The following is a 14965-nucleotide window of genomic DNA, read 5'->3' as shown; positions in this document are numbered from 1 at the left end:
GTAGCAATGAAGGTAGTGCATCTACTTTGGTTTGAATGTCATATCCAGTTATCGTCAGTGTTGATTTTGTACATTTTCCTCTTGTTTATGTGGGTTTTGCTCCCATGTTCCCAAAGCCCTGGTAAGATTGGTTAAATGGTGATTCAGAGTTTGTCCCAGTGAGAATTTGTGTGTCTGCTTGTGTGTGCCTGGGTGTGTAATGGTATCCTGTACTGGGTTAACTATTACCATGTGTTTACTGCTGCCGTGATAGGCTCCAGCCTCCTTAGACCCAGAATTATATTAACTGGGTTTAGAAATGAAAAGATGTATTTAACTTGATGAAGTATACTGAATTTGGAATGTCATAGTTAAAATATGGTGTAGTGATATACAGTGCATCTGGAAAGTATTCACAGTGCATCACTTTTTCCACATTTTGTTATGTTACAGCCTTATTCCAAAATGGATTAAATTCATTTTTTTCCTCAGAATTCTCCGCACAACACCCCATAATGACAACGTGAAAAAAGTTTACTTGAGGTTTTTGCAAATTTATTAAAAACTAGCAGAATACCCGCGCATCGCAGCGGAGAAGTAGTGTGTTAAAGAAGTTATGAAAAAGAAAAGCAAACATTTTAAAAATAACGTAAGATGATTGTTAATGTAATTGTTTTGTCATTGATATGAGTGTTGTTGTCATATCTATCTATTTATATATATATATATATATAGCAAAATAGCTGCGATTGGCAGCGGAGAAGTAAAAAGAAAAGGAAACATTTTAATAATAACGTAACATGATTGACAATGTAATTGTTTTGTAATTGTCATGAGTGTTGCTGGCATATATATATATATATATATACAGTTATATATATACATATACACACATACATATATACATATACATATATATACACATACTGTATATATACACACACACATATATACATACTGTATATACAACATATACATATCTACATATATACTGTATATACACATATATATACAAATCTACATATATATATCTACATATATATATTAGGGGTGGGACTCGATTAAAAAAATTAATCCAATTAATTAGAGGCTGTGTAAGAATTAATCTTGATTAATCGTATGTAATCGACACGAATTTGCCCCAAATCGCAAATGTTTTTTTTTATTTAAAACGGTTTTAGTGGGCGACAGAATCAAATAATAGACATGGACATGAATATTGTAAACTGAAGCTGTTTTAATTTCTGAAAAAAGCTTTTAAACTGCATTTGAATTCAAAACAGAAACAAAAATATCATCCCTGGTTAAAATTGGGCAGACTTAAAAATAAAGTGGTAGTTTAAGTACTTTAAGTACATTTTCAGAATAGTATTGTCTTTAAATAATAATAACCAAAATTTCACCATAAAGTGCAGTTTTCTTCTTAAAAAATAAGTCAGAAACATAAAAGGTAATTTGACCAGCTTACTCTTTAAACTCTGAGTAACATTAGCCAAAATTATTTTGTACATTAGGCTAAAACAGTGTGATCATTGAACATTTTGTAATTAGATGTATTTAGAATTACTAACGGTCACGGAAGTCCAATGATCCCCAGTAAGAGCCACAAAGTCCGCTTTCTGTAATGCATCTAATTTTGCTTGCTTTTCAGTGTGCACAAAACCATGCTTTTATCAAGGCTTCACTCGGGTAGTCGAAATGATCAGTCGTAGGAACGCGCTTTATTCCGACTCTAACATTTTTGTAGCTGTGATGTGTGCATCAGTGTAATGGATGTACCAGGAAATCATGCATTGACAAAAGTTCCCGTTTGCTTGGAATTGAAAGTGTGATTAAATGCGTTATTTTTAACGCGCTATGGAGTACATGCATCGAAGCTTCTCAACTGTGCTTGTGCTAAGAAAGGGAAAATTTTAAAAATAACGTAACATGATTCTGCGTTAACCTAATATTTTTCATACGTCCCAAACCAAGGAGATGGGAAGGTAAAATGAATCGGTAGCGCGTACATAGTCAGTACATCCCTCTCGAATCGAACCTCGAATGTCGCGTTAGAGGCTAAGACTCTACAATTGCGCCACCGCTTGTCTATGCTAAAGTATGTATTGTAGATGTGGGCTATAGATATACATTTATATATATACCCGTGTATCGCAGTGGAGAAGTAGAAGTTATGAAAAGAAAAGGGAACATTTTAAAAATAACGTAACATGATTGTCAATATACAGTAATTGTTTTGTGAGTGTTATTGAATGTTGCTGTCATCAAGGATTTGATTATCATTATTTCTTTCAATCAGGCTCGTATTTGTACGATGTGTTCAAGTTACATTCCGTGTTTGTCAATCGTTGTAAAGATAAGAGGTTTCATTCATCGATTAGTTCCTTACTGCATCAATAAACAGCTCGTCTTCCTTTTTATCTGTGATGTGACAAACTGCATGCACGGGTTTTTTTTACGCTGTCTTCCTTTAGCGGGACATTGACTTTTTCCACCGTGTGCTTTGTTTCCACAGTAGCTGCATTTATGAATATGCTTATCAGGCGCTTCATATTTTTGCTGCCTTTTCAATTGTGTAATTCGGTTTTGTTCAGCTCTTTGGAACTGTTGCTTTTATCTGTGCACTGCATCAGTTCACGTGAGCCACTCGGTGTACTTGCATCGAAGGTTCCCAGCTGTGCTGGTGCCATCTCGTGCTATGTCCATAGCTTTATTTAATGTTACCTTAGTCCTGGCACTTAAAACTTTCTCTGGCAGTTTCGCTGAGTTTGTGTCAAACACCACCCTGACCATCTCATCTTCCTCTCCATAAGCACAGTCCTTCACCCGTGAATATTTACCCGTGGCAGTTTGCTATTGGATTGCCGCTGACGGATGGCCTTATATGGGCAGGCACTAAATTACAAACGCCAGCGCAGCCTGTCTATGAACTTAATTTAAAGTGTAGGTTTACATCGTGCTTTGTTTCCGAAGTAGCAGAACTCGCTTCTTATTGTTTCGCTGCCTTCTCAATTATATAATGCATGTTTTCTTGAGCGCTTTTTTGAGGTCTTCCTGGTTTTCTATGTACTGCGTGATTACGTGGGAGGCGTGATGATGTCACACGAAACTCCGCCCCCACGGCGTTGAAGCTCATCTCCATTACAGTAAATGGAGAAAACCTGCTTCCAGTTATGACCATTACGCGTAGAATTTCGATATAAAACCTGTCCAACTTTTGTAAGGAAGCTGTAAGGAATCAACCTGCCAAATTTCAGCCTTCCACCTACACGGGAAGTTGGAGAATTAGTGATGAGTTAGTGAGTGAGTGAGTGAGTGAGTGAGTGAGTGAGTGAGTGAGTGAGTGAGTGAGTGAGTGAGGGCTTTGCCTTTTATTAGTATAGATAAAAAAACTGAGAAATCACATGTACATAAATATTCACAGCCTTTGCGCAATACTTTGTCGATGCATCTTTGGCAGCAATTACAGCCTCAAGTCTTTTTGAATATGATGCCACATGCTTGGCACACCTATCCTTTGCCAGTTTCGCCTATTATTCTTTGCAGCACCTCTCAAGCTCCATCAGGTTGGATGGGAAGTGTCGGTGCACAACCATTTTAAGATCTCTCCAGAGATGTTCAACTGGATTCAAGTCTGGGCTCTGGCTGGGCCACTCAAGGACATTCACAGAGTTGCCCTGAAGCCACTCCTTTGATATCTTGGCTGTCGCCCCAGTCTGAGGTCAGGAGCGCTCTGGAGCAGGTTTTCATCCAGGATGTCTCTGTACCTTGCTGCAGTCATCTTTCCCTTTATCCTGACTAGTCTCCCAGTTCCTGCCGCTGAAAAATATCCCCACAGCATGATGCTGCCACCACCATGCTTCACTGTAGGGATGGTTTTGGCCTGGTGATGAGCGGTGCCTGGTTTCCTCCAAACGTGAGACCTGGCATTCACACCAAAGAGTTCAATCTTTGTCTCATCAGACCAGTGAATTTTGTTTGTCATGGTGTGAGAGTCCTTCAGGTGCCTTTTGGCAAACTCCAGGCGGGCTCCCCTGTGCCTTTTACTAAGGAGTGGCTTCCATCTGGCCATACAGGCCTGATTGGTGGATTTCTGCAGAGATGGTTGTCCTCCTGGAAGGTTCTCCTCTCTCTACAGCGGACCTCTAGAGCTCTGACAGAGTGACCATCGGGTTCTTGGTCACCTCCCTGACTAAGGCCCTTCTCCTGCGACCGCTCAGTTTAGATGGCCGGCCAGCTCTAGGAAGAGTCCGGTGGTTTCGAACTTCTTCCACTTACGGATCATGGAGGCCACTGTATACATTGGATCCTTCAAAGCAGCAGAAATTTTTCTGTAACCTTTCCCAGATTTGTGCCTCGAGACAATCCTGTCTTTGAGGTCTACAGGCAATTCCTTTGACTTCATGCTTGGTTTGTGCTCTGACATGAACAGTCAACTGTGGGTTCTTATATAGACAGGTGTGTGCCTTCCCAAATCCTGTCCAATCAACTGAATTTACCTCAGATGGACTCCAATTAAGCTGCAGAAACATCTCAAGGAGAGACAGAATGCACCTGAGCTCAATTTTGAGCTTCATGGCAAAGGCTGTGAATACTTATGTACTTGTGCTTTCTCAGTTTTTTTTATTTTTAATAAATTTGCAAAAGTCTCAAGTAAACTTTTTTCATGTTGTCATTATGGGGTGTTGTGTGTAGAATTCTGAGGATAAAAATGAATTTAATCCATTTTGGAATAAGGCTGTAACATAAAAAAATGTGGAATAAGTGATGCGCTGTGAATAATTTCCGGATGCACTGTAGCTTAGAAAGCATTATTTAAAAGTGTTTTCTTTCTTTCTTTCTTTCTTTCTTTCTTTCTTTCTTTCTTTCTTTCTTTCTTTCGGTGTGGTAACATTTTAATTTAATTTGAAGTAATTTATTTTACAGATGTGGAGCTGCAAGGGATGTTACTGTATATTTCATTTGCCTTGTATCCAGAAATGGGCAAAGGATTGTGTGTTTCTTGTATCTTCAGTTACTGATGATGACTTTGGTAAAAAGGAGCATCCTTGGGCTTGGTAGGCACTTACATTACTACTGCTACTAGTAGGAAATTTAGAATAGTACAATTCAGAGTAAACCAGGTAAGGATTGTTCTGATCCTTTTTAATCAGTCAGTTAACGTACTGTATATTTTATTCTACACCTATTCCCTACCTTCTGTCATTCTCATTTAAGGGTATCTGTACTATTACTAACATAAAAAAATCTTTCACATTTGTAGACATTTTTTCTTTTAGGTTCATAAGACTGATATAATTAATAAACTACTTTTTTCATAAGACAGAATAGTATATAAGTACCCTTGAAAAAAATCTCACTGTTTTCAGATTCTGAAGAAAATAAGCCCCTCACACTCGCCAGTTAGACACCCAGCTCCATCTTCTGTATTTTATAGTGTTCTGTGTTGTAGATTTGTATTTATTTTTTGGATACATCAAATTATAAAGAATATTTTTATAGCTGCAAAGAAGGTGACTCTTTAAAACAGTTTGGGATGTTTTTAATATTAACATGTTTCACCTGATTTGTACATAAAATAATTTGACTGGAACTGTATTATGCAGAAGAAAATTTACAAGCAAAGGCATTAAAAGAGGAAGATGATATGATTTGATAGAGTTTATTACAGGTGCTATTGAGGACCATTGAGACATTTCAGGAATTTAGGATACTAAAAAGACTTTAATTAATCATCATGTTTTAAAGTTAGGCTAATCCAAATATGAAATAAGAAAAAAAAAAAAGAGATGTAAAATGATAAAGGTCAATGCACATCTACAAAAGTTGGATTTCATCCATCCAGAGCTTGAATATTTTCTTTATACCTTGTATGTGTAGATTAGGTTAGATAAACTTTATTAATCCAATGGGGAAATTCAAGTTCATACAGCAGCAGAAACATACAAAACAAGAATATAGACTCACAAGACAAATAACACATCCATACAATTTTAAATAAATAAATAAAAATCAACTTAACAAGTACATTGGGTGGAAACATCAAATTGCCTGATAACAGTGGGCAGAAAAGACCCCCAGAGGCGCTTCTTAGCACACCGTGGTTGAATGAGAATGTGACTAAAAGAGCCCCAAGAGATCACCTCCTGTATGGGGTGAAGGGGATTTTTCTTGATGGTATCGAATTCTGCCATCATCCTCTTTTCCAAACAGCTTCCAGTGTGTCCAGGGTTTGCCCTGTGATAGATCAGATTTTCATGATAAGTTTGTTCAGGAATTGTGCTTCTTTTGTGCTAAGATTGCTCCCCCTGGAGACCACAGCATAGAACACCACTTTGGCTACTGACTGGTTGACTACTTCCAGCAGCTTGCTGCACAAATCAAAAGAACTGAGTCTGCTTAGCTAGCACAGTCTGCTCTGGCCCTTCTTGTACAGCGCCACTGTTGTCAGACCCATCTAGTTTATTGTTTATGTGAAACCTCAGGTACTTGTAGTTCTACACCACCTCTTCCCCTTTAATTGTGAGTGGTCTTAGTGCAAGTTAGGAACAGAAATTTTAGAATTATCATCCTTTTATTTTATATACTCATGTATAAGTCAGGTCTTGAAACCCGAAAAACCGATCATAAAATCAGACTCAGACTTATGTGCCCGTTCAAAAATGCAAAGCTTCATTTTTATTTATTTATTTATTTATTTTCTTTACATCTTCTTGCCTCGTCCAATCTCTCATCAGTTTCTCAGGCGCATCAAAGTTTTTTGCAGCAACACAGTTACCAGTTTCTTTCGCTACTTCAACAATGTTTAATTTAAAACCAGCTTCATATTTTCTTCTGATTGTACGCTCCATCATAGATAAAGGATGCTCTTATGATAAAGGTGTATGAGGGTGTGAGATACAGAAAACACAAAAAAGTGCAAACGTCGCTTCGGAATAGTTCTGGTATTACCATGTGGTCACGTAGGCACAATCCATAGAACAAAAAAAAAAGGCAGTGTACTCTGTGGTTACTCTCTCAGGTGGGCATTAGAATATCATAATCTCTTGGACCAATAGCGTGAGTTTTCTGCATTCGATTTATATGACCAACATTATAAAATGCCAGAAATTATATGTTAAAATCAACTCCCGACTTATCCGGGGAGAACTTATCCAAGAGTATATATGGGTAATTAGCAGTTAAACCTTTTTTTAAAGAAAATATTTGCATCATATCAAGATAGATCCAACATCACATCTTTACAGTAATGTACTGTATACACATACACATTCTCAAATTTCAAAAGGTACAATGTATTCATCAGTTTGACTAATATTTTTTTAATTTCCTAAAAATTAAACTGTAGTTCTTTGATATTATTTTGTTATGTTTATTTACAAAATAAACACTCATGAGAGGATGCCAGTAAATCATCATATGGACATGTTTTATATCAATGATAGCTCATTACTGTTTCCTGGTGTTGGATTTAGCTGTGGAGCTTTACTTGATCATCCGGTGGATGTGAAGTCTTGTAATAAATATCCACTGTAAAAAAAGTTATGCAGGTCAAAGGTAATTTCCAGTCAAACACCAAACCCTTTATTAGTATAGTATAATGTTTATTTTTACCCCACTATATGACTCTGATCACAGTTGCATCGTTTTCTTTTTCATATTTAGATCTGTTTCATCGGTCAATGTACAATGTGCTATATTTATTAAAAACATGCTGTGTTTGCAACCTAAGAAGCTAGTATACTGTAGTATAATTTAGTTTACTAGAGAGTGAACCTCTGTTTTAATAAATGTTTAAACTATTCTAATCCCGTTTGGAAAAATATGCATACATCTTGTCAATTAGTGTAAGTTATGAATTATTAATATTGTAAAGTTTCACATTCTATAAATTGTTATTGTGTGCTAAAAGATTTATTGCTGCTTTACGTAATAAAACTATCTTAATTTTACAAAGAAAGTGATGAACTGATCAATAAAATCAAGCTTTTAGATATTTTAGGATTTTAGTGTAGCTATACAGGCAAAGGTTATTGAACATGGCAACGTAATGTTTTAATGAATCTGCTTCTTCTTTTTAATGTTAGATTCTATGAAAGTTTCTATGAAAGTTACTAAGTGCTAAAAAGAGATCACTTTGAACAATTCACTTAAAATTTGTGTAATGTTACCTTTTCTTTATTATTTTTAATACTTTAAAATTGTACTGTAAATTCACCTTATTCTCAGATTGTACAGGTTCATTTGGTTTCCTACTTTTTTGTTTCAGTCCAAAATGTAGACATGAGTATAAGAACTTTGAGACTCCTACACGATACACCTGCTACTGTGGAAAAGTGGAGGACCCGCCATTAGATCCTTGGCTCGTGCCGCACTCCTGTGGTCAGGTGTGTGAAAAGGATTTTAGGCCTTCTTGTGGACATAGCTGTTTGCTGCTTTGCCATCCAGGTATAATACAACTGTTGTTAAATCTATTTTATAAAACAAGTCTGCCTTTTAGTTTTTTAACTCGTTTTGCCTTTATTTTATTGACAGGTCCGTGTCCGCCATGCCCAAAGATGGTCACTGTGACATGCTTCTGTAAAAGGGCCAAACCTATTCCAAGACGATGCAGCTCAAAAGCCTGGTCTTGTCAGAAGACATGTGGGAACATGCTTCTTTGTGGGCAGCATAAATGTGACAGGCCTTGCCATGCCGGTATGTTTTGCACATTTTTTTTTTTTGTAAAAAATTTAAATGTTATGAAGATGTTCTTGCATCTTTACAAAACTGTCTGAGTCCCATATTAATCCTGGGATAGTATAAGGGAGCACTCTGAAAAGCACCTGTTATTCTGCTTCACCTTTCTCCCAGCCATTGTGCTCCTTCAGTATTCTAGTCGTGGTTATTCAGTAGCAGCAGTAACAATAATTCCAGTAGCTGAGATGACAATAATAGGCCTCTTATTAAAGTAATGAACCTGATAAAAAAGCAAAAATGCTAAAATAAAGTAGTTTTAAACAGAAGTATTATACTTGGTAAACTGGTACACAAGGTTTTTTTGGCCCTGAGTAGCATTTACTGTAAATGTTTAAAATAATGGGTTAGGCAAGTAAAGCCCTGTTCGGATAGGAATAATTTTTTACCAGGAGGTGGGTGAAGTAATTAGTACCTGAGGACCAATGTCATTTTAGTCCCTTCTGAATTGCACATGATGGTATGTTTTTATGGACTGCACATTCATGTCTTAGTAAAGATTACAGAGACTTTTGCTTTCTATTTAAAAAAAAATAAATACATAAAATAATAACCCCAGGTTAAACTAGTCCTTTGCAAATCAACATCATTTAAGTAATTTTGACATGGTTAATATTATAGAGGTCCTCCAGTAGTAATTACTTTACCCAGTTCCTGAAGGGAAAAACGGCCACCAGTGCTCCTTGTTGTGCATGCTGATTAATGGTGGGATGGGGTATTCTCTCCATGGTCTCAAGGCGCTCTGATATCCACTCTTTTTATTGAAACATAAGGAGAGAGGTTTGTGGTCCCCCTTGGAATTATGAACTGACATGTTGTTGTTATAAATAAGAGTTGCTAATGTGGTTCATGCTTATGGTATGCAGTGGTACACATACATTAACATCAGAATCCCTGAAGCCTACGAAAAAAAACTCGTAATCCTGGGCCACCTTAAATTCCTTTGCACCTCTCCATCAGTGTTTTTTGTTTTGGAAATGTGTCAATGAACGCAAGCAGCCTACTATCCTATCTCCATCCGCCCCATTCCCAACCCCCGATGGAGCTGAAGTCAGTCGCAAACTTCTCCCAGCTCAAGTCTCTTTATCATGGTTTGAGGTGCCTGGAGTTGTATAGGGTAAATAATATATCGTTATTTGGAATACATACATTTCTTGTGTGTTACCTGTCTACAAAGATCTGTGTATATGTAGAATGAAACGAAATGCTGAACACAGCAGAAACTTTTTCCATGATATACTAATAATGACATAAAGTGTATCATGTATGAAGACTTTAGTCAATATATTTTCTTGGGTTGTGCAGAGGAAGGAACTGCTGCCTTATAACCAAAGGGTTCCAGGTTCAGGGCCAGGCACTGTGTTATTTATTATTACTATAATATAATAAAAACATACATTTGATTTCAGTCTGTAACACCCGGTATAAATTTTGGCTATTTGTAAGCCATTTGGCTATTTGTAGTTGGTGCTTTTTTATTATTTAGTTTTATTCTGTCAGTGACGTTCACGTGGTACAATGAACTTGCCTCTCCCCCTCTGAGTTAATGGCATTTATCTCCATTCTTTTCACAAGAGCAGCGATGACCACAGTTGGTGCTGTGGTTGATGCCTGCTCAGAACTATTTGTTATACCGGTAATCAAAGATACAATGTCCCATGACCACTATCAGACTACCATGTGGCATTTGCACTTTGACAACAAAGACTCCCTTGCGGAATGTGTGAAAAACGACAGATTTGCTGAAAGTTTGGGGATATGGGAAAGTTTTTGAGAGAACTGTATTTTGATTTACAACCCAGGGCAAATAATTTCCCAGTCTGTAGTTCTAAAGCTTATGGAGCCGTTTCTGGATAAAGGCAGAACCGTAACAACAGACGGCTTCTTCACTGTGCTTTTGCTAGTTAATAGACTGCTGCACCGCAACAAAACTCTGCTTGGCACCATGAGTAAAATGGGACTTCCACCTACAGCTAAAGTCACGTATGCGAGCAATTCACAACACTAATGTTTACATCTGGCAGTGCCATGCTACAATTATCTCTTCATTATAATCAAAAGGGTCTCATAGTTCAACTTTATGAACATGGTCTGTTTGCTAGTGTGTACTTTGGAGTGTCTACTTTCATGCTGTGTGGTTTTTAAACTAGGTATATTTCAAAAACACAGCATACAAATAGATAGATAGTACTCTATTTGTCCTCAAAGAAATTATTCGTGAATATTGTTATTGTTTGGAGTGTTTCCCCTAAGTTGAGTGTTTTTTTGAGCACTTTGGGAAGATCTAATGAATAAGGATAGTTTTAGTAATTACACCAAATTTTTGCTTATAGTTAACTGTAAATTATTTATATTCTTTTTAAGGTGAATGTCCGCTTTGTCCAAGAGTGAGCAAGCAGAAATGCCTGTGTGGAGCAAGTGTGTCTGAAAGACTTTGTGCAAGCCCAGCTTGGCAATGTGACAGGGTATGTTATTTTGTGTAAAGTTACTTTATTGATTTTGATTTTGTGTTTTAAGTGTTAGTTTAACACTTTATTTATTTATTGTTTATTTGTTTTATCTTTAAATTAAATCTGACTTGCCCTCCAATATGTGTTTACATAGGAAAAAAAATTGGAAGATTTAGTAACAGATAATCAAAGGTGTTAAGTTGAGCTGTTCTAAAGTTCAGCATGCTTAGTTATTTAAGGACACCATTGTTAAATAGCAAATTCTCAATAACATTTGGAAATTTCCTTGTAAACTGCATTTGATTTTATTTTGTAATTTTAATATTTTATGCTTTTCCCATGCTAGTTGGTAGGTTGATATTCTTCCTTTTGAGTACGATGAAACATTTTGCCATCGATGTAGTGTAAGCTATCTAAATGCATCGTTCATTAAGCAGTGACTTCCCATTCACTGTTACTAGAAAACAGAGCTGTTAGACGTTATTGTGAATCTAAAAATGTTTGACAAAAAAGCAAAAATATTATTCCGATAATGTTTAACTGTGGATAATTCCCAGATCGTGATCCAGTGAGACTGGTGCTTAGTAATCAAGTTCCACTATTTTTGGACACAGAAAAAGGGCTTTTGATCAAGTCTAATGGGGTTATCGGCATATTGAATTATGGAGATTTGGGGTTTGTTCTAATATATGTGTCTGAATTAAATTATTCTACTCTGGAAGCTTTGTTTTCAAAAAATATAAATTCTGACCATTTCAAATAAGAGTGCAAAGCCAGACAGGGTTTCTCATTATCATATTAGCAGTGCTTTTTGCAGTTGCTATTGAATCCCCTAACTATTCATTTTCAGATGCAGTCAAAGAAAGACTAGTAAGGAATAAAAATATCTCCTTGTATTGATATTATGCTCCTTAATGTGGACCAACATTTGTTGTTGCTGTTCACAATAAATTTGTTAGGTGAATTTCATAAGATCACTGGGTTCAAAATCAATTTAAATAAGACTGTTCTTAATCCATTCAATTCAGATTAAACTAGATATCCTTTCATTAATTGTCTTGGAATGATTCAGATACCTGAAACTTAAAGGGATGTTTTTCAGAACATTCATATACTGTATATAATTATCTGTCTTCTTTTTTTTATAAACTTTATCTGTGCAGATTAATAATGCATTGAAAATGTCTCTTCAGAGACCTAAAGAAGAATATTGCCTGGCACTGCCTAACTTTGTCTCGTCTTACTAAGCTACAAATATATATACTATACTTGTAAACTTTGCAAGGGGCCCCTTAGTGTAAAAAATTACACCTGTCACCTGGAGGGGAGAAGCTGGCTGGTATACATAATAATCCAGATTTCAGTCTAATTGAAAATTTTTTGCTGGACTTGAAAAGGTCTGGTTACTCACCATCAACATGCATTCTGACAGAGCAGTATTACAAAGAAGATTGGGAAATAATTGTAAGGTTCAAATGTGCAAAGCTGATGAGAGTGAGATACCTGTGCACACAGACTGGAGGTTGTCATGGCTGCCAAATGTGTACCTACTAAATACTGACTTGAAGCAGATGAATGCATATACAATCAGTTATTTTGTGTTTCACATTTGTAATTAAATAAGACCACTTTCCAGAGATCTGTTTTCACTTTAAAGAGTGTTTTTCCGTTCAGTGTCAAACAAGTCAAATAAAATCCACTGTGTTGTTTATGTTGTATAACAATGTTTTATAACAATTAAAAGTGAAACTTCCAAGAGGGTGAATAATTTTTATAGGCACTATGATTGCCATAACTCGGTAATGCTATTGAAATCTTTCCTGAATGTTGAGTTTTTTTCCTTCAGAAAATGTTCCTGTTTTTTTTTTTCTTTCTTCCTATGCAAGGTTTGTGGAAAAGTTTTTCCTTGTGGATACCACACATGTGAAATTGTATGCCATTCTGGTTCTTGTGGAGATTGTCCTCGGTCAGGAAATAGGGTCTGTCCATGCGGTAAATCAAGTGAGTAAATTTGTATTCATTTTGAAATGTAAAATTTGAAATATTTCAGGTATATATAAAAAAAAAAAAAGCTAATTTAAGCCCGCAAGATACCCGATTTTATTATTAATGATGAAATTTCAATTTATCAGTAATCTAGACGATGTTTTTTCCAAACAAAAAAACTGTACTGGTTATTGAAAAGTAATGCTTACACTCATGAGTTTTGAGCACAGTAAAATAATGTTTTTATAGTTAAAATATGATGCCTGTTTTAATATTTAATGCTGATAATGTATATTGTATACAGGCCTATCTGTATTTGTTTCATGTCCCTTACATGCATTTTACAGAGAATCTTGCACGTTCAGAAACATACACAAGTTTGACAAATGAGAGGAGACCATTCAGTCTATCAAGCCAGTTTGCTTAGCTAATAGTTAAGCTGTTCAAATATCTCATCCTGATGAATATTGCTTGGTTCATCTGTATACCTTCAGATATACCATGGAGTACTTGGCTCTAGCATTTACTACTTGCCTGCTTTTTCATTAGAGAATCTTTTTTGCTTATGCTCATTACTTGTGTTATTTTTCTTCCAGTTATCCATTTTTGTGTACAAGATTTCAGCATGGGAAAACAAGAAATGGTAGCCTATATTGGTATTGGCAGCACAGTGTATTACCAAAACCTTGAAAGGGTGCACTCCCTCTTTTCCCCTTCCTCATATACACAAATAGGCCAATTCTGTCTTGCTAATCAGTGTATCAGAATTTCTGTGGAATGTTGGATGAAGCTAGAGTTGCCATAGAAAGAGTCTGTGAATATGAAGAGAGCACAAACTACACAAAAAAACTCGCCATCAAGATACAGATCTAAAGTCAGAATGTGGTGAAATTCTCTCTCCCTCTTCTACTTCACGTGGAGTGCGTTAGACATTATTGTTGCATTTTCAGTTGAAGAAGTTTTGCTTTAAGCCTAAACTTGGTAAAATTTATGAGAAGCTTTGATTGGTATAGAAAACTATTAGTTAAATGACAAAGTAGAGCATGATATGTGAGTTTCCAGCCCTACAGTGTGACTTATTGCATCATTGGGCTTAGTATTGATAGCATGTACTGTATTTAAAATGAATCGTTCTCAATGCCATTTTCTGGGGTTTTTGGTATGACAGGTGCCAAAAGTGTAAGGTCTAGGAACTTTGGGAAATGTAAATTTACCTTCATCTTATTCATGCAAGGAGCTGTTTAACAGAATACCCTAGTCTCATTATTCTGAGTTTTTTTGTAGCCTCAAACCCTTCTAGGCCCAGCACTAATAAACAGTTCCTCTAGAAAGGACAAAGAGACATTTTACCTTGATTTATCCCTCTGCACCACAGTTTAAAATTACAATCAGACAATTCATACGTGAGTAAACTGCACATTGCAGATTTTAATTTAGCAGTATTTGCATACATTTTGGTCACACCATAGAAATGACATCTTTTTTATATGATCCCCCCATTTCAGGGCACCACAATGTTTAGGACAATTGGCGTCACAACTGTTGGTGATTTCTCAGGTGTGTTTCATTGCTTCATTAGTACAGACATAAGATAACTAGGCTTGCTTCTACCTACAGATTTCCTTTGGAGTCTGAAGTTACCACTGTTCAGGTTGAGGGCAAAAGCTGTACCAGTGAAAGTCAAAGAAGCCATTATGATGCTGAAAAACAAGAGTAAAGCCATTAGATACATTGGAAAAACCTAAAGATTACCTAAATCAACTGTCTGGAATATCATTAAGAAGAAATACACTGGTGAGCTCAGTAATCACAAA

The 14965-nt window shown here is 36.2% G+C and overlaps 1 protein-coding gene across 1 annotated transcript in view; it reads left to right on the top strand.

The window, feature by feature from the left end:
- nfxl1 (nuclear transcription factor, X-box binding-like 1) overlaps window positions 1–14965 on the top strand; it is a 143829-nt gene that overhangs the window by 22895 nt on the left and 105969 nt on the right. Inside the window, exons 5-9 of the mRNA XM_039751397.1 lie at window positions 4906–5036; window positions 8249–8427; window positions 8515–8676; window positions 11080–11180; window positions 13052–13166. Of these exons, the coding sequence (XP_039607331.1) occupies window positions 4906–5036; window positions 8249–8427; window positions 8515–8676; window positions 11080–11180; window positions 13052–13166 (688 nt within the window). The remainder of the gene's footprint in view (window positions 1–4905; window positions 5037–8248; window positions 8428–8514; window positions 8677–11079; window positions 11181–13051; window positions 13167–14965) is intronic.

This window comes from Polypterus senegalus, chromosome 4 (assembly GCF_016835505.1).
Source record: "Polypterus senegalus isolate Bchr_013 chromosome 4, ASM1683550v1, whole genome shotgun sequence".
In the NCBI taxonomy this organism is placed as follows: domain Eukaryota; kingdom Metazoa; phylum Chordata; class Cladistia; order Polypteriformes; family Polypteridae; genus Polypterus; species Polypterus senegalus.
This window is presented reverse-complemented; position numbering and strand designations above follow the sequence as displayed.